This window comes from Camellia sinensis, chromosome 13 (assembly GCF_055761805.1).
Source record: "Camellia sinensis isolate YWXY chromosome 13, ASM5576180v1, whole genome shotgun sequence".
Lineage (NCBI taxonomy): Eukaryota > Viridiplantae > Streptophyta > Magnoliopsida > Ericales > Theaceae > Camellia > Camellia sinensis.
In genome coordinates, this window is record NC_138973.1 from 18,462,311 (window position 1) to 18,483,580 (window position 21,270).

General features: G+C 32.8%; 1 protein-coding gene across 2 annotated transcripts; it reads right to left on the reverse strand.

Annotated features, from left to right (window-relative positions):
* Positions 1-7,313: 7,313 nt before the first annotated feature.
* Positions 7,314-12,793, reverse strand: LOC114310988 (syntaxin-32). Of its 2 annotated transcripts, none has more exons than XM_028257080.2 (5): positions 11,944-12,793; positions 9,707-9,957; positions 9,402-9,571; positions 8,141-8,350; positions 7,314-7,708 (listed from the first exon to the last, which is right to left on the reverse strand). In XM_028257080.2, exons 1-5 carry the CDS (start codon positions 12,179-12,181, stop codon positions 7,549-7,551), a joined length of 1,029 nt encoding a protein of 342 aa, XP_028112881.2. In that variant the 5' UTR covers positions 12,182-12,793; the 3' UTR covers positions 7,314-7,548. The 2 variants fall into 2 exon arrangements, with proteins under 2 accessions (XP_028112881.2, XP_028112883.2); XM_028257082.2 differs by having other exon boundaries at positions 8,141-8,347; positions 11,944-12,750.
* Between the last annotated feature and the right edge of the window lie 8,477 nt (positions 12,794-21,270).

A 21,270-nucleotide genomic window follows, 5' to 3' on the forward strand; every position in this document is an offset into this window, starting at 1 on the left:
TGATGGGTGGTGGTGGTAGGTAGGTTGTGGGTGGTGGTGGGTGGTGGTGGTACATGGGTGGTGGGTGGTGGTGGCAGATGGGTGGTGGGTGGCGGTGGGTGGTGGGTGGTGGTGGCAGATGGGTGGTGGGTGGCTGTGGCAGGTGGGTGGTGGTGGTAGGTGGGTGGTGGGTGGCAGGGGGGTGGTGGGTGGTGGTGGTAGGTGGGTGATGGGTGGTGGTGGTAGGTAGGTTGTGGGTGGTGGTGGGTGGTGGTGGTACATGGGTGGTGGGTGGTGGTGGCAGATGGGTGGTGGGTGGCGGTGGGTGGTGGGTGGTGGTGGCAGGTGGGTGGTGGGTGGTGGTGGCAGGTGGGAGGTGGGTGGTAGGTGGTGGTGGCAGATGGGTGGTGGGTGGCTGTGGCAGGTGGGTGGTGGTGGTAGGTGGGTGGTGGGTGGCAGGGGGGTGGTGGGTGGTGGTGGTAGGTGGGTGATGGGTGGTGGTGGTAGGTAGGTTGTGGGTGGTGGTGGGTGGTGGTGGTACATGGATGGTGGGTGGTGGTGGCAGATGGGTGGCGGGTGGCGGTGGGTGGTGGGTGGTGGGTGGTGGTGGGTGGTGGCAGGTGGGTGGTGGGTGGTGGGTGGTGGTGGGTGGTGGGTGGTGGTGGCAGATGGGTGGTGGGTGGCGGTGGGTGGTGGTGGCATGTGGGTGGTGGTGGTAGGTGGGTGGTGGTGGTGGGTGGTGGTGGTAGGTGGGTGGTGGGTGGTGGTGGCTGGTGGCTGGTGGGTGGTGGGTGGTGGCTGGTGGTGGCAGATGGGTGGTGGGTGGCGGTGGCTGGTGGTGGCAGGTGGGTGGTGGCGGCAGGTGGGTGGTGGGTGGTGGTGGTAGGTGGGTGGTGGGTGGTGGGTGGTGGTGGTAGGTGGGTGGTGGGTGGTGATGGGTGGTGGTGGCAGGTGGATGGTTAGTGGTGGTAGGTGGTGGTGGTGATAAGTTCACCATTTAAAAGTGTAACAAATAACGAATAATAATAAGAATAATAATAATAATAAATTAAATAACATAAAATAATTATTATATTTTACTTTTTTATATTCCCCGATTGTTTATTATTAAATATATTTTTTTTTGCTTATCTGAATTTTTTTTCCCCTTTTCATTAAAAAAAAGAATGTTTATTATTAAATATTTGTTTTTTTAGTACACATGTTTATTATTAAATTATAAGTTGTTGTATTTAATTTCAGAACATTAATTTCATTTTTTCTATTAATTGATGCACACAAATTATTTAATAATTGTGTAATTTTTATTTTTTTTTATTGAAATGAAGGTTTTCATAGACATGTATGACATACTATTTATTAACATTATAACTGTGTAATTAAATGCTTCCAAAAAAAACCCCTCGTTCTTATTCATTACGTGAATAGGAAAGTTTATAACAAAATAACAAAAGTAAAACAATCACAACAAAACTCACCAAATAAATAAGCAAAACAAAAATAAGAGAAAAAAATATAACAACCGTATGATTTTTAAACAAGTTAAGCATCCTTATCAGGTGGTGTTGGAGGTGGAGGGAAATGCTGATGGTACAGCTGAGTGACTCGATGGTCAATCAGATCAATGCGGTTCCTTGTCAGTTCAGCACGTCTCTCGGAGTCTACGCGAAACTCACCAAATTGATGAATTAGTGAGTTCTGAGCGGTGGCAATTTCATCGAATCGAGTACCAAATTCATCAAACCGAGTACCCAGTGTATTGAGCTGATTAGCCATTTGTTGTTCCCATTGTAGGCGCTGATTGTACCGTTCTTGTTCCAAGGCTAAATAATCTGTCCAGTAACGGGGTTGTTCATTTGGTGGCATGGCACTGTCATGGGGTTCTTCCTCATCAGGTATTGGTTCATTTTGAAGATTAAGAGAGCCCATCAACGTGTCAGAACCACCAGCTCGGGTCAGTGTATATTCAGAAATTGGTGAAGTGATTCTGATCCATGCTTCATCTTCAAGGTTCACATCATGGGCTTTGAAAATTATGGTTAGTAAAGCTCCAAAAGGTAGGGACCGGCCACTCAGAGTATCCAATTTTGCAACCATCATTTCTTTTAGTAATATAAAGCATAAATCTAATTTTTGTCCAATTTCAAAACAATATAACAAGTAAACTTGAAAACATGCAACAATATTATAATGTCCTTTTTTGGGGGTGACATTTTCAACTATCCATCGATGGAGAATACGAAGGTGAGGTTTTAAATGGCTGACTTTTAAATTAGTGCCGCTAAATCGATTGTCACAAATTGTGGTATAAATCTGAGTGACATCATCAACAATTTTTTCTAAGGCAGACTCATTTTGAAAATAACATTGTAAATCTCCTGTTTCGACTCCAATAATTTGTGCAAAACGACGCAGAGAGAGTGTGATTCTTTTCCCTTTAACATAAGAGGTAAGACTCCACGGTTCATTTTGTTGGTCACCCGCTGTCAAGTGAACATAAAATAATTGTACAAGACGGGGATATATCTTACTTGGTAAATTATTTAATGGTAACCATCCCATTGTATCTAATTTGCCAATTAAGAGTGAATCATATTGAGAAGGTAGTTTTACGTTTCTCCCCGTAACAATTGGTCGACGAATGAAATGTTCATTGGCTTGTTCATAATGATATGAATAAAAATCATTAGTTGGATAGCCATCATCTTGTTGCTGTGGTGGTGGTACAGGGTTTGACGATTCACCAATTTCGGGTCTGGTTCGTTTTGTTCTTGGCATGATTGTTCTTGGCATGATGACTGTAAAAGTGAAAGAAAAATGTATATTAAAATATACGAGAGGTAAGAAAAATGAATGAAAAATATATCAAACATTAGTATCTTTTTATGCATACAAACTTTTTTTTATGAAAAAAATAAATATAAAAAAATTTGGTGACAAAATTTAATTAGGCAGATTCCAAAGAAACAGATTTGTATAAAAAAAAAAATCATAATGAATAATATTTGTCATTGGGGTTTGATTCATAGAGTTTATTAGAACTTAGAAACTGATACTTAGAAAAATAAATGATAGTGCGAAAAATTTAAAACAGATATCAAAAAATATAACAAATGAAAATGGAACAGAAATGAAAAGTGACTGGGCCGGGATGACCGGCCGGAAGTCCCACGGGATGACCGGCCGGTCGTCCTCCCCTCCCCCTTCAGTGAAGCTAATTTCTGAAGCTCATGTCTGAATTTCTGAAGCTCATGTTTGAACCAAATATGAAGATGAACTGGCATGAAAATCTCACCTGTAAATTATGGAAGTGGAGAAGGAGGACCTAACCAGATGGTGGATATCTTCTACTTGTCTAAATTAATTCAGTGATGTAACTGGAGAAAGTGCTTCCGAGAAGGTGAAGTTGGTGCGTTAAATAGAAGGAGGTTCAGATTTAATAGGAAGGGTGAGGTTCAGAAGGGTCAGGTTCATATAATTGTAGGAATATTTTTTTTTTTTTTTTTATTTGTTAAATATAATATTATTACTTTTTTCAAATCTTCATCACATGCGTCCTCTGCTTTTTCTTTCCATCAGTGTTAGAACACAGCTAGAACACAGCTATTATATAATAGGGAGTATATATTAAGTAAGTGAAATTACGATCTTACCCTTTGTATTTTGTTTTATATCATCACTTCTCATTTAAGTTCAGAGGGGCATAATGGTCATTTCACATGTCAATTCCTACAATTATATGAGCTCTTCGTGGACAATAATAGAGTGTATCTGTGTTACACATCTGTACTAAATTACAAAAAATGTAATAAATGAAAAATAAATTGATAATATTTTGTAAGATTTATATTATGATTTGTATTTTAAAATATGAAAGTTAGTATATTTATCCCTTATTTATTAATATGTATTTTCAAAAGTTGTTGACTTTAACAAAATGTTAGAAAAAAATTAAAAACGTATTTTATAAATGAATTGATAGAAAAATTAATTGGCAGAAAAAATTGACATCGGTTTATTTTAAAATGAAAAAATTATTTCGGAATCACAATTATTCAAAAAAATTACTAAAAAAAAATAATTGACAAAAAAAATCAATGTTTAATTTCAGTATTTTAAAAATAGTTTGGTTATTATTGTTGATAAAAAATATAGATATCGATATCGATATATGAGTTGTGTGTTTGATGATGAATTATTGATTGAATTAAGTTTTGAAAATTACTTTCAAAACACATCACCAAACAAATTTTCACCTTTCACATGTCACATCAAACTTCCAAAACATAATTCAAAATACATCTTCAAAACACAATTCAAAACTCTATTTAAAAATCATAACCAAACAAATTTTCTACACTCAAATCATAATTCTACAACCCATAAACTCAAAATATAATTCATACTCTCAAATCACATTTACAAAACACAACCAAACGCAGGCTAAAAGTATCACAAACTTTTTTAACACGTGTCTTTGTTAAATGATCGTATTTCCTACTTATGTAAACATGTGCCTTCAAAACATCAGTAAAAATTAAAAGTATCACAAACTTTTTTAAAATCGTAGAGGAAGTCCTTGTAGTTGTCAAGAACCTCAGGGGAGGTAAATGTAATTTATCCTAAAATTTATATAATACTTAAAATGTTCCTCTAAATACAAAATAAAAGGCACTTATTTTATAATGGTAAAAAATCATAATTATTTCTTATTTTTTTATAGTAAAAATTTATAATTTTTGTTCATTTTTGTCGCCTAGTTTTCCAAATGAACTGTGCCTGTCACATATTTGAGACCACAAAAATGTCTCTCTCTATTTTTTTTCCTATTCTATTTATTTTGATTATTCTTATTTTAATAACTCTAAAAGGTGTATGCAATAATATATTCAATATTCAATTAATGAGAGGGTAATTTATTTGAAAATTGGGCTGAGCTGGATCTATGGGCTGATCTGTGGGCCATAATAAGAGAGGCCGAGTAAAAGGGACTGGAAGTTAGTCTGGTCCAAGAGAGCTCTGCAGTTAGATCGGTCATCACACTCAGAGCGGTAACAGTTTGCTCGGTCATACCATGTTGAGCCGAAGTAAGGTGGGCTTTCCTTAGAACCTTGCTATTGGTTAGCTCGGTCCAAGCTCATTGTGGATAGCACGGTTTCAGACAACCCAGTTGGAATATGTCAACCGAGGTACAAGCACAGTGAAAGGAAGAACCGAGCTAGTTAGAGCTTGGTCTAATCTACGGTTTTAGTATGGCCATGTTATCTCGGTCGTAACATCCAACCATGGTAAAACCATCTCACTTGGTTTAAGCAGTGAGGGGTGTTGAAGGATAAGCATTATCTTTCATGAATGTGATTCTTAGGAGGACTCTACATGAAGGAGTAAGAGTCCTACTAGGATTGTGCCACACGGAACTTATAAAAACTCATAACATCACCTATGGAGAGGTAACACAATTTTGATTCCCGAATACACAGAGTTTTTGTCTATTTGTCTATTTTGCTGACTTAGGTATCGGAGGGGTATCCGGCACACACCGGCTGGTTAGCTCACGTTTGTATTTTCAGGGAGTAAAGCGACGTCATACAGAGGAGGACAGACTTGATCAACAGAATTATATGAAAAAATTTATTTTTTTCCCGTACAATTAACATTTTTTTTCGAGCACATATTCAAGTAACATTTATGTAATGAAGAATATGTTGGGAAAAGAAAAAGAGAAAGACAGATAGTTATACGTTCAATTCTTTGGACATTTACTCATTCACATTCAATAGTCAGTTTTTATTTATTTATTTATTATCATTAGAAGTTCAATCCTCTCCATTTTGAGGAATGCTACATTTATTTATACATGTCCAAATATCATTCCTTTTTTAACAACCAATCGCATTTGACCTATTATATTTTTAATAAGAATTTTAATATATGTAGAATTATTTTGTAGAAGATAAGATTAATCTGAAAATTATAAACACATGATTTTGTTATAAATGTGTTCAAATAAATAAACAATATATATTTTTAAATTATATTTACTATTCATTTTAATATATCTATATATATAATAAAATTATGTAATTATAATTATTTACATACAAAAGTAATAACATAATCATTCAAATCATTAAAATGATGATTCCCAACAACACAAAGAGCTAAAAATATCACAATTTTTTTTAATATGGGTCCTTGAAACATGTCCATAAAAACGTTAGTAAATAAAAAATTAAATGATCAAATATTCATCGTTTTGTTAATGCATGTTCTTAAAATATTAATAAAAGTTAAAAGTATCACAAACGTTTTTAACACTTGTCTTTGTTAAATAATCGTATATTCCTACTTTTGTAAACATGTGCCTTTAAAACATTAGTAAAAATTAAAAGTATCACAAACTTTTTTAACACGTGTCTTTGTTAAATGATCGTATATTCTTACTTATGTAAACATGTGCCTTCAAAACATCAGTAAAAATTAAAAGTATCACAAACTTTTTTAACACGTGCGATGTATCCTTAAAATATTAGTACCCAAACTATTGGCACTTTGGAAAGCTGGCTTTTAACCCATTTTATGTTACTTTAACTCTCACATTTTTTATCCATAAAAAAATAAAAAAGAGTTAAAAAATCAACTTTTATCTAACTTTTCAAAACACTCCTAAATGATCGTATATTCGTACTTTTGTTAACACATGTCTATAAAACATTAGCATCTAAACTATAAAATGATCATCTATTTGTACTTTCGTCAATATGTGTCCCTAAAACATTAGGAAATGCTAAAAGTATCACAAACTTTTTTGACATATGTCCTTCTTGTAAAATGATATATTCCTACTACTTTTGTTAACATATGTCCTTCAAATATTAGTAAAAGCCAAAAGTATTACAAATTTTTTTAACACATACACAAAAAGTTAGTAAACAAACTATTAAATGATCTTATATTCTTACTTTTGTTAACACGTGTCCTTGAAACATTAATAAAAACTAAAAATATCACAAATTTTTTTTAAAACATGCCCTTAAAATATTAATAAACAAACTATTAAACGAACGTATATTCCTAATTACTCACTTGTAAAAATGTAAAATTTTTACATTTTACAAGATTAGCAAAGAACACATGTTGACAGGATCCAATATTATATAACCACACTTACCATGGACACCCCACATCAGGATGCAAATAATTTTCATAATATTTCATCCAAACAAGAAATCAAAAGATTGGTTTACACAGGAACGCTCAGGGCACAATTAGAACGAGAAACATGTCCTCAGCCAAGAAAAAAAAATATAGGCCATTTACAAGACATACTTCAATTTACTTCCAAATTACACTCCATATATTTCAGAGCAAATTTAGTAACTATTTGAAATGAGTTTCATACAAATACATTCATGACATGCTAGTACAGAAGGCAAAAGGTGCACCAACTTCACACACGCGGATATTAAAAATGGAATACAAAATATTAAAAAGAATATAACAGGCTCATCGTTACACCAGTAAAAATTACATGATCACTGTCTTTTGTTATAGGCCTGTGAACTTTACCTATGCCACAAAAAATAGGAAAATCATGAGGAAGAAAATCAATACAAAGAATATTTTGATCATCAGCCACCTATTAGATGATATGCTGTTCATATATTTGAGCAAAGCCCCTTGTGCCCCCTCTACATTTGCCAATGTGTCTTCCATGTTTTCATCAATCCTGCCACAAGCATGCCATTCAGTTGGTTAAGATCAAATTCAAACGAGTCTTGTAAATCATCATTAGAGATCTAAAGATTTGCAAACCTAGATCATGCAGAATGACTACAATTTATCTACCAAGCACAAGCAAAGAGTTGTTAAAATGAATGCAAGTTCCCAACACAAATACATCCTTAGGTTGTGAGGTTCAAATTCAGATGAGTCTTAGAAACATCTAAAGATTGACAATTCAATCATGAAGAATTTCTGGTTAACACAAGCAACGTTGTACATCAAAATGGGAATGCTTAAAAGTGAACATTTCCAATCAAAATGTTAAAACTGATTGGGCAATAATAATGATGCATGAAATATAATTGGCTTAAAAAGAAGAAGAAAAAGAGAAGTTAGTGCATGTAACATGTAATGTGCCAGGAGTTAAAAGTGAAACCTGATGGCAATTTCTCCTTGTTCAGAAACCAATGTTGCCAGCTGGTTGAAGATGTTGCTCAGCTCATGAATGGTTGACTCCACATTTTGAAGAGCTTCAGCTCTACTCTGCATGTAACTGTCTTGTAATGGAACCAACTGCTGTTGCTGTTGTTGATGGTGCTGTTGCTGCTGCAGCAATGGCTGAGTGTCCCCATCCACCTGCTTCCTACTAGAAGAATAACCAGGACACAGGTATAAGGTGTTGCTAGTGCATAAATATTTATCATCAATTCATATTTGTGCTTTCCACAGTACAAAATATTACAAAAAAACAAACATGACATAAGCTTTCGTGATCAAGTGCAGCCCAACATATAGGAAAAAAGGGAACTCCACAAAAAATCCCACGATAAAAATATTTTACTTAACAAAACCAATTCAGAGTGTTCCTGTCTACACAAAAAAAAAAGGTAAGTATAGATTATTAGTTTTTGTTTTTTGGAAGGTGAAAATATGAAATGACTAAAGTTGTGACTTGTGAGCAAATTAATAATTTTAAAAATTGCAAAGGATAAAGGTGGTATTAGTAATGTCCTAGAGCCCATTTGAACATCCAATGACAAAATACCACATTGTGCTTCAACACATTTGAAGCTTTCGATCCATCATCAAAAAGGTGGGCAGTACAGAACCATCATTGAAAACTAATGGTACGGATCATATTCTAACATTATTTTCTTGAGAAAGAAAAGTGACAAATGGTTTAAGCCTAAGAAGCATGGACACAAATACGGACAAGCCGACGTGCCAATTTTCAAAAAATGGACGCGACTGTGGGAGGACATGCATGAAATATATAATATTATATATTTATTATATGTCATATATATATATGAATATATTATTCAAAGATAATAAAAAAAATGCAACATGAATTTTCTTTTATTACCCTATCTTAAGTTGTTTTATTCAAACTTATAATTAGTTTCACCCGTGTCTAATCAAGAGACACGTGTGTTTAAGTGATAGACACGCGTATTCTCTAAATGTCCGAAGAATGTCGGGATCTTTAAAAAAAATTAAAAATAGGACACGTTTTGACCGAGTGTCGAACACGTGTCAGGAAGTGTTTAAAGTGTATTGCTGTCCGACACGGACATGACACGGATACATCACCTTCTTAGAAGTGTCCGTGCTTCTTAGGTTCAAGCCTTCTAAAAGACTAGGAAGTTTAAACCAGATGCTGAATGAAAGTGCTGAAAGGGCATTTCAGACTTTACCCATGCTGGGATGAAGATGGTGACCCATTAACCCAGGGAGGAGGAGGAGCGACTGATGCACTGGCAGCTGATCTTGTAGCCAGTGGACGCTGGCGAACAAACGGATTTGTAGACTCCTTGGAAGCAGTAGAAGAAAATAATTGTCTTCTATTCTCATGAACCTTCAAATTCTGCATAAATTGAAGAGAATGCATTTAGTCTAAAGGTTAACAATGCAACAAAGAAAGATCCACAAAGTAACACCACCCCAAGATAGTCCCATACACCCCCCATAGCCACACTGAGCAAGCAAAGTACAGCCTCACCTCTGTTCGCATGGTGAGGACTTCTTTGAACTCTTTCGTAGTGCTCATCAAGCGGTTCTTCAAGTCATCTACAACTGTAGTTGAATGACTGCTTGTGTCGGTGGAGATATTCGCGCTTTCATTCCGGGAGTTACAGTGGAGCTGAAGGTCCACAACAGCCGAATTGAGTGCAGTAATATCTTGCTTGATAACTGCAGTCAACTCCTGGATTTCCATGGTGGGGTCATCAAAAACAGAGGTCCTCTTTGCCACTGTGGAAAAAACAAGAAAGTAATAATTCTACATAAAAATACGAAAGGCACCAGATAATCAAGCAGCCTAACAAACAATGACCACATCACTTCTCATCCAAACAAAATCACCAAATATTTCTTATGACCTTGGAAATCATAATGTACATAAAAGGTGGTGGAAATTTTTCACAAATCTGTAAAACCTTTAATGTTTTAACACACAAGCAATGCCACTTAATCTATACTATCCATAATCTTATATTAAGTGAAGGCTAGACTTGGTGTCCAAGCCTTTGCTTACTTCTTCTTATGCCACGCGTTACTCATTTCTCTATTTGAAACAAAAAAAATTTGATAGATGAGCGGAGTGGGACTTAAACCTTGGACCTTTGGTCTAACGAAGAAGACTCTTACCACTTGAGTGACACATAATATATAGTAAATATTTTGTTTTATTTTTACTTATTTGAATTGCTAGTGTATGATAATCTCTACATCAATACGATAATCTAATTAAGAAGCAACAGATACATGACATAGCCATGGCCATGCCAACATGACTTTTTTTTTTAAATACAAGACACGATAAATGGGAGACACACACAAAATATATAATTTTATATATTTATTATATGTTATATATATGAATATTTCATCCTTTGAGTTATTTTGTTCAAACTTATAATCATTTTATGTGTGTTTAAGAGTTTAAGTGATTGACATGTGTATCCCCAAGTACTTGAAACATCTCTAGGTAAAAAAATAACTTGACATTTTTGAACATGTGTCCACCTTCTTAGAAATATAAACCTATTAAAGTCCACAAATTACGACCCAATAACACAAATAGGCTCAAAATACAACTCATAAGCCACCCTCTATAACCAAATAAGTCTAAAAATTACCATAACAACCTTGAATCCTATACATTACGAATAACATAAATAAAATTATGCCAACAGTATATTAACCTAAAATTAAAATAGAAAAATACTTGATCGAAAACTTTATTACACAGTGTCCCAACTGTGCCCTATACCTAATTTCTACTTTTTCCAATCATGGCCAATTTAAGGGTTCATGTCAACTTTTTCATCTATACAGCATATATTTTATAGATGTAATATATCAAGATAACATGGCAATTCCTACGACCGATGTCAAAAGTTCCCCCATTATTAATATGCGACACATGTGAAGTCTGTGCACTTCTTTATCTTGCTTTGTTAGACCAAACTGCGTATATGTAATTTTAACCCACTTACGTGTTTAAGGTTATGGTTTCTGCCTATCATCTTACATAACTTATCAAAATTGACAATAATGTTAACACATAAATAATGGGAAAGTTTACCCTGCTCCATTAGCATATTCTTTTAATAATTTTAATCCAAAACAAAACCTATGTTACTTAGAACGTGGATCGTTCTGGTACATACGTTACATGCTCTAAAATGTGGTACAATAAGAGTAGACTTGTATATATTATGCTTAAGAATTTAATATTTTTTAGAGTAATTTTCTTTTAACTATTAGGTATTTTTTTTTTTTTTTCATATAGCAAATCATTTCTATAAAAAATATGACTAATTTTTATGTTTTTGTCTTGTCAAAACATCTTAGATTTTATTTATATATTTGATTTTTTTTTCTCCTAAGAAATATATTGGAAAAAACTTTTCGGATCACATCGGATCATTCAATTTACGTACCAGTATGTAAATTGCAAGGGTATTAGCGTTTTCTGACAACGTTGAACATAACATTCCCTACCCTGTGTTTACGGATTGAGAACTCTCTCTCAACAAAATACCAACATTTTTGAGCTCATAAAATACTAGAAATATGAATGTAACATATCAGAAACTTCAAATGGAAACAGATTATCAAAAATACTTTCTTTTTTTCTTTTCTTTTTTTTTTTTTGGGGGGGGGGGGGGGGGGGGGGGGGATGGTTGTTGGGGGTAAGTGGCTATGAAAATACTTGACTATTCAATTGCTTACATTTAGCCAGTTTCGCAAGCTTCTGCGATGTCTGGTGTATTCCAAACCCAATTTTAGATGCCCTCTTGTTGAACTCCGACTGAATGGCAATGGCTGCGCGCTGATCCTCTGGTTTTGAACTACTGCTACTACTCTGCACATTCTGGGAAGACGAAAATGACTTCTTTAACCTCTCTGCTACGCTCAAAAACTCCTGAGTCCGATCCCGAAACGACAAATTCGCAGATTTAACAGGCATTTTCAAAATCTACCTCAGAAATCTTAACACTATGATAACATAAACACCTAAAACCGCAAAATTTGCCTCGAATCTGGGCCTCAAACAGCGAATCAAACCCAGATCAGAATCAATCAATCTATGAGCCTGTACTGGCTCTGTATTCAGTTCGAGTTATCAGAATCTCTTCCTATTCTCTCTCTCTCTCTCTCTCTCTCTCTCTCTCTCTCTCTCTCTCCGCAAACCCCTAAAATCACCTCCAAAATTGAATCCGCCAAACCAAAAAACCCAGATCTCGAACCCCAAACCACCAATTCGAAGCTTTCTCGGCGTAAATCCGCGAAATTGACTCGAAATCTTCGAACACGAAGCCCTAGATCTGGTTCGAGATCACCACTGTTTGCGATCAGCAACCTAATAGGACTCTACAATGGAATGCATAGATTTGGAATTTGGGTGAAAATCGGAATTGAAGTTGAAAGGTGAGAATGAACTGAGAAATGTTAAAGAGACAAAAAAAACGAACACTTGCAATGCAAGAATGGGAATTTGGGAGGAAAATAGAAGTGCCACCGTCATCTGATGTTGTCGGTTTTTGCTCTGGTGCCCTCGTATTTGCTTTAATTTTTGTTTGGTTCTAGAAAATGAGTTAACTTTTCAGAAATTAATTGAGCAAATTACAAATATCCCTTCGAGATTTGGTAAAAATACAGATTTTTTCCTGAGATTTGAGAAATTACAAATTACCCCCTAAAGGTCAAATTTGCATAATAAATTAAGGGAGAATCTGTATGAAAATAAAAACCCCATGAGGCAATTTGTTATGGAAATATAAACCTCAGGGGGCAATTTGTTATGGAAATATAAACTTCAGGAGGTAATTTGTAATTTCTCAAACCTCAAGGGAATCTTTATTTTCACCAAACCTCAAGGGAGGTTTTTGTAATTTGCCCAAATTAATTCTACTTCTTAATTTGCATGTGGTATTTGGTTACAGTTTTTAAAAATTAATTGCACATCCACTTTTGAAAACTCTTTTCAAGGCGAAAAAAAATTGGGCTAACCAATCGTCCCCCAGACGTCCAGCCGGTCATCCTCCAAAATGTCCGGTCGGTTGACCAGAACAGTGTAATTTTTCTTTTTCTTTTTCTTTTTTTTTAACAATTGGAACATGTTATTATTTATATTTTAAATAAAAAAAGTGAATTTTAAAAAAAAATTGATTTTTTTTTTAAAAAAAATTATGAGTTTTAAATAGAATTTTGAATTGTGTGTTTAGTTATGAGTTGTAAGTTTTTGTATCAAATATCATATGTCACATCAAAAATTCCCCACTCAATTCAAAACTCTTTTTAAAACTCATTCACCAAGCAAATCTTTCACACTCAAATCATAATTTCAAAACTCATAAACTCAAAATACAACTCCTATTCTCAAATCATATTTAGAAAACTCTGTCAAACGCTACCTTAGTTTATTTGTTTTTGTTTTTTTTTTTTTTATAATTTTAGTGAATTTCTAATATTTTATATAAATTTATTATTTTTTAAATACACCTAATCTAAATACACTTAAAAGTATAATATTTGTAAAAAAATTTCACTAAATATAAAAAATATTTTTTAAAAAAAAAGTTCAATATTTTTTTTGTATTCAATAAATTTTTAAAATAATTTTGCATAAATTTTTTAATATTTAAGTATATTAAAATATTTTTAAAATTTATTAAAAATATAAATTAAAAACTCAAAGAATTATTTTTAAAAACTTAAAATCAAACAGGTCGTTTTTAATTTGTAATTCTATTGGTTATAGTATGCTACTTGTTGTACTTACCACCACTTTAAATATTTTGGCATTTACATTGTTACACAAATTTATTTATTTATTGCTATTTGTTTATGTTGTATCTATTATATTGTTGAAATGATACTTGTTTTAAATTTTATAATTTTAGTATTACATCTAACATCAATTAGTATAAAAATCTGCAAAAATTGTAACATTTTTCCTTAGGCATGCTTGCAAAATTACTTGACAAACGTTACATCATACGCTATCTCACGATGTTGGTATTTCTTGTCAAAAAGTAAAACTCTTAAAAAAAATTGCCAACTTAAAATAAATATTCCATTTCAATCTTTGTTTATAGGTTCTCATGTTAAGCAATCAGATTAAATCTTTTGGCTAGTTTGAGAATTTAGCTATTTCACTATTTTATGAGATGAAAAAAATTGTATTTTAGATGATTTATGAATTTTTTTTATAATTGAATATATGGTTAAGTACAAAAAATTATTGATTAATGTTTAAGATATGACATTTTATCTTATTGACTATTTTAATTTTTTTTTATTGATTGTTTTAATCAAAACCCATAATTCCAAACACCGCCTTTATATACATACCCACTACCATATTCCTCTATTCAAACAACTAGAAGCGTTGGGGCCACTTCGACAGTAATAGTAGAATGATAGAGGTGGTTGGTGGTGATGGTATTATGTAGTTTTTAGTGGTGGTGGATGTAAAAATGTGGTGGTAGGTTGTGGTAATATAAAGGTAATAGTGACAACGATAGTAGGGTAGTGACAGTAAAGTAGTTATAATTGGCGATAATAGTTGTAGGGTAACAGTTGGAGTAATAGTGACAGTAATAAGATGATAATTATGGTAGTTGTGACGGTAACAATTATGATAAGTGATAGTGGCAGTTGGATAGTGATAATAAAAACATATAATAGTAACAGCAGAGATTTAAACCCCCTCAAATTTCAACCCCCACCAGCCCCACACACACGTGGCATGTGTGGTGATTGGAGGAGGAGAAAAAAAAGAAAAAGAAAAAAAAAGTGACAAATCAAAAAAGAAAGAGGGTCAAAAGAGGATGGAGGAAAGGGGGTCCCAATCTTTATTCGTAAACAGCAGAGATTTAGACCCCTCAAACTTCAACCCCCACCACCCCTCCACACACACGTGGCGGGTGGTGATTGGAGGATAAAAAAAAAGAAAAAGAAAAAAAAAGTGACAAATCAAAAAAGAAAGGGGATCAAAAGGGAGTGGAGGAAAGAGGGTCTCAATCTTTATTCTAATAGTAAACAGCAGAGATTTAGACCCCCTCAAACTTCAACCCCCACCACCCCACACACACGTGGCGGGTGGTGATTGGAGGAGGAGAAAAAAAAGAAAGAAAAAAAGAAGTGACAAATCAAAAAAAGAAAGAGGGTCAAATGGGGGTGGAGGAAAGGGGGTCACAATCTTTATTCTAATAGTAACAGCAGAGATTTAGACCCCCTCAAACTTCAACCCCCACCACCCCACACACACGTGGCGGGTGATGATTGGAGGAGGAGAAAAAAAAGAAAAAAAAAAAAAAGTGACAAATCAAAAAAGAAAGAGGGTCAAAAGAGGGTGGAGGAAAGGGGGTACCAATTTTTATTCTAACAATAAACACTAACTTTAATTAAGTTATGAATATTTTCACTTAAATAAAGAACATCAAATATTAAAAAAAAATACGAAATTAAAATAAATATTCCATTTCAATATATTCCATCATGACCAATATGGTAATAGATTCCCATGTTATTTTATACTTCTCATATTGGGTCAAATGTATACATCACCACCAACATATAGCATTTCTGCTTGTAACTCAAAAGTTGGAGCCACAATTGGGTCAAAATTCATCTGGACAAATACTTCGTCAAACCAAAGTCACCTTAGCAATTCCTATCACCAATAACTTCTATTAAATTACAAATTGACCCAAAAGACTTGAAAAAATTACAAAAAATAAATATATAAATAGTAAATAAAAATTATATTTTCATATAAAATTAGAATTAGTAATTATATGCATTTAATTACAACACTTATAACTGAAATAAAGGATAGTCTAGATTATATTCTTGAATTAGAAAATGAGTTAAATAGATTAAATTATTGACAATCTATAATAAATTATAGTCAAAGAATTACCAATATTAAAAATAAAATATCATTAGAAAAAACGAGTATATACAGAATAACAACGAAAGATTTTACAAGAGTTAATATTAAATTAGATCCGCAAATCCGCAATTGAATTGGTATCAGAGTCCGATTTCTCGGCCTTGCCAATAACTCTTGCATGAGTATTAAATATAGTGAAGAAGTATAATCTAATAACTTAAATAATAATAGAATAAAATAATACCTTATTTAGGCTATTAAAAGAAATTAACGAAAAACTTAGAACTAATTAATTAGAAATAATAAACGAAATTAGACATTTTATACAAGTTCCAGAAAAATAAGTAGTCATTTTTGAAGAAAAACAAAAAAAAAAAAAAATAGATTTACATCCCTATCCATGTAGTGGAAATCATCCGGAGAAACCCTTTGAATTAATTTCACTGGCAAAACAAAAAGATAACGGAGTTAAGTAACTACAGATTAAGATAGTTAGAAGAAATGATTGAAGGAGAAAATGATAATGAAATAAAATACTAAATAATATTACAAATAACTGAACAATTAGATATTGTAGATGGAGAAATAATAAAAGAAATAAATAATGAGAGAATAGAATTAGAAGAAGATATCTATAAACAATTAGAATTAATCAGCTTGGGAGAAATGGAACATATTTCCCTTGAAGATTTAGAACAAATAATGGGAAATGATGACAAAAAATAAAATAATAATAATAATAATAATGTACTAGAAAACTTCTAAGACATAGAAAAAGAAAAAGATAATGCCTTAGAAGAATAAACTAATAACGTTAATGATATTGATATGGCAGTAATAAAACAAGAAAGAAGTAGCTCGTCTATCCTTCCTACCCAATCCAAATCATCCAGATTTTATAAATTTTATTAGACAACAACTGGAAAATAATATCAGAAATTATAAATATAGAATAAGAACGAGACACTATAGTTATCTAAACAGAGGATCTTTTGCTAGATGAACATCCAATTATGCAAATTTTACCACGGTGAAGGAAGTATTCTTAAGGGAGGCACCATTAAAACCAATAAGTAATACATGGTATTTATTGGAAATTAATTGTGTTACAAATACAAGTGAGTTAATAAAACAATGAAAGAGAGGCATGCACTACGTTTTAAATATCCATAACAACAATTGGAGCGCACAAAGTTTTCTAAATTATATTGAACATAGCTTTATAGGTATAGTAGCAAGCTGGTATAACAACTTGAAAGAAAGTGACAGAGAAAAATTAACAGCAGAAATTACCCCAGAAGGTATGTTATACCTATTTGTAAAATATATTGAAGAAGAATTCGTAGGAAAATAGTGGGATGATGATAAAAGAGAAAGAGACTGGGTCATGAAATTAAGTAACATAGAAATATAGAATATATAGAAAATTATATATGCGAATACTCCCATTACTATTATCAAATAGGTAGAAATAAAATTTATTTAACCATGTTTTTTCATAAATTACTATATCCTATAAATGTTAATATAGAAGAAAAATATGAAAAATGGTTAAAAGAATTAGGAGATGCCACAAGTGATACCTTGGGTCATAGAATTAAATATCTAAGAGAATGGGTAGAGTAGAAATGCATGAAAATGAAACAAAGAAGAAAAATGAGAAAACAATATTTACATTGCTGGCAAATATCTAATTCATGGGGATGTGAGCCTTTAAGAAGAAAAACATACAATAAGAAAAAGAAAATATTTTATAAAATAAAAATTTTAATAAACAAAGAGAAGAAAAATATAAGATAAAATATTATAAAAAAAACCTATAATTTCAACAAAAGAAGAAGGTTATTTAGAAAAACTTATTGTTATTCAAAAGGAAAAAAGACTTGTAAATGTTGGGCATAGAAAAATAGGTTACTTTGCTAATCAATACAGAAATAAGAAGAATAAAATAATAGAAGCCTTAGGAAGTTTGGATTATGTGGAATTAGAGGAAGAAGAAACTTTAGAATTGGCCTTAGAAAATAATAAAGGAATAATAGAATTAATTAAAAAATAAATAAAAGTAGAAGACGAAAATTATAGCGACACTGAGGAAGAGTTAAATGTTATGATGACATAAGAAATAAGTATATAAAATTTAAGAGAAGAACAATTTATCATAGAAAATTCTCAAGAAAAAGAAGTAGAAAAAGATTGAATATTAACAATAATACGAAAAGACGCAATGTATCAAAAATCAATATTCAAATTAAAAAGTAAATATATATATATATATATATATATGTAAAAGAATGGAATGAGATATTGAAATTAAGTATTGTGAATATGATGTATGAGAAATAAATTTAATAAATTATGAAAATATATTAAAAAATAATAAAGATAATAAGTATAAATATATTCACATAGGGAGTGTACAAATACAAATTATATCATTATCTGATAAATGACAAGATATATATATATATATATATATATATATATATATATATATATATATATATATATATATATATATATATATATATATGATATTAGACAACAAAATTTTGAAAGGTCCATAATCAATGGAATAAAAAGTACTCATGTGGAGGACCATTAGGTTTTAATTGTAGATCAGTGAAAAATCTAGAAATCCCCTAGATGTTGATTTGTGATTATGTATCAAATTTAAGCAGTATATAACAATCACAATCAAACAATCAAGACAAATCAACACAACGATTTTAACGTGAAAAAATCACAATTGGACACCTCCAACTGTGATTAAAAAACCACGGGCAACAGCTACAAAACAATCCACTAAGAAGATTTAAAGGAATTATACAGGTATACCCTCAATTACCTAGCGAATCCACGCCTAATTGAACCAACCTCTATGTGCCTCTTCCAACCCGTCTTCACTTCGGAATTGTCTTTACGATGAGCCACCCCGGAATCCATCAAAGTTTCAGGCTCGAATTCTTCAGAATCCACTGAAGAACAACTCTATCTTTTGTAGAACAAACAAAACCTTTGATGTACTCTCTTTAAACCATGAGTTGAATACTCAATCAAAACATCAAAGAAAACTTACAAAGTATCCCCAGATATAAACCTTAGAACCCAAAAAGAAGATCTGGAGTAGTAATCCTAAAATCTGACACAACATGCGAATTTATAGAATCTGTCCCGCGATCTCCGCTCGAGCGCCTTCAGCAAAATATGCGTGTGATATAACAGAGGTCCGCTCGAGCGCTAGAGAACCCGCTCGAGCGCGAAATCACACCGCTCGGTACTTTTACAGGCGACTAAAACTGCTGGAATCAGGGATTCTCCGCTCGAGCGGATAGGCAACTTGGAATGCATTTTTGCATTTTGCTTCGGGGGCGCTGCCCTTTGACCCCGCCGTGGCACTGTCCCGGACCCGCCAAGGGGCGCTGCCCCTTCGACCCCCGCGAGCTGACCGACAGCTCGATCCCCGTCATAATCAGCGAAGTGGCAATCTTGAAAGCATTAGCATCACAAACTTCTCTGAAATGCTTGATTCGGGTTGGATTCGTATCTAACAACTCATAGCCTCACTGAAATAAAAATGCGAATAAAATTACAACTTAAAGGAGTTTTGTCAAACGGGATTGCCAAGAAATAAAACCTAACAATTAGAATATTATATTAACTTAAAAAATAGATTCATAAATAGAGTTTTAACTTTAAAAATAAAAATCTTAGGAATCAATATGCATGAAACCACCTATCTGTTAAGGATATTATGAAAAATAATATACAAGTTAGATAATATCATGGATCCTAAAATGCAACATAAAATTATAGAAGCAAATAAATTTGAACTTACCAATGGAATACCAATAGATAGAATTACACCTAAATGAATAAATCCTAATGAGATCAAGTTAGATAATTGATGGATAAAAATAATCTTAAAAATATTACAAAAATAAAAAATATAATTAAACTTGATAATATAGGAAATATTAAAATAGAAATTCCTAACACAATAGAAAATAATGATGAAATGGATAACGTGAGCATATCGTTATGAAGACGCTATATAGATAACTAGCGTATGCCCGTGCCTGAAGGCACGGTACAATTAATTATGAGATTAAAATATAAAGGAATGTATATCATAGAGGAATGTATTCAAATTTTTTGTTTATGGGATGAAAGTTTAAAAATCTGATGAAAGTTCAAATATTTAAACTGATAAAAAAAATCTAAAACTAACCCAACACATTGAAAAATAATGAAAAGTTTGAAAAATTTAAAATCTAAAATCTGATGGAAGTTTAAGTATTCATGGGATGAAAGTGTTCATGGCAGAAATTTTATCAGATAAAAGTTTCTGTACCAAGTGTAGCAAGGAAGTGCAGCAAGGAAAAAACCCAAGTAAAACTATCAAGTATTCCACAAATGGCATAGAAAACCTAAATAAAACTAACCCAAATAAAACTAACCCAACACATTGAAAATACAATGGAACACAGCTATCATCAAATGCACAACAATTTCCCCCACTTTCTTTCCAACCAAACAGGATATAATTTTTTTGGTACAAACTATTGATTTAGGGGTTGATAAAAATATGATGAAACTACTGATTTATGGGCCGATTTATGGTGGATTTTCGACATATTTATGGGCTGAAAGTTTAAAAATCTAATGAAATTTTAAATATTTGAACTGATAAAGAAACCTAAAACTAACCTAACACATTGAAAAAACAATGGAAAGTTTGAAAAATCTAAAATCTAAAATCTAAAATCTGATGGAAGTTTAAGTATTCATGGGATGAAAGTATTCATGGCAGAATCTTTTATTCAATTTGGTCTGATTTTGATAACAAAAATACAACATTAATTTCATGGCTTTTCATAGATATCCATAAAAAGCAAAATAAGAGAGAGACATAGAGAGAGCATACCATTTCTGCTCACAAATTTATATGTTTATAGATTCATATATCTATACACATTTCTAGGAGAGATAGAGAGAGTAAACTCACGGGGATGTGTCGGAAAGCACCGAAGCCGGAAAACTTGTTCCCGGGGATGATGTCTCAAGCGAAACGACTTCAAATTTCTGCAGATTTCTGCGAATAAAACCCATCAAATCCATTTCAAATTTCAGAAATCAAAACCCATCAAACTTTTTTT

Excerpts from the sequence above, each read along its gene's own strand:
- LOC114310988 (XM_028257080.2), bottom strand. The coding sequence starts at position 12,181 with ATGCCTGTTAAATCTGCGAATTTGTCGTTTCGGGATCGGACTCAGGAG. Across the intron at positions 9,572-9,706 it reads TCCTCACCATGCGAACAGAG|AATTTGAAGGTTCATGAGAA; the intron begins GTGAGGCTGTAC and ends CAATTTATGCAG. Across the intron at positions 7,709-8,140 it reads CAAGGAGAAATTGCCATCAG|GATTGATGAAAACATGGAAG; the intron begins GTTTCACTTTTA and ends TGCTTGTGGCAG.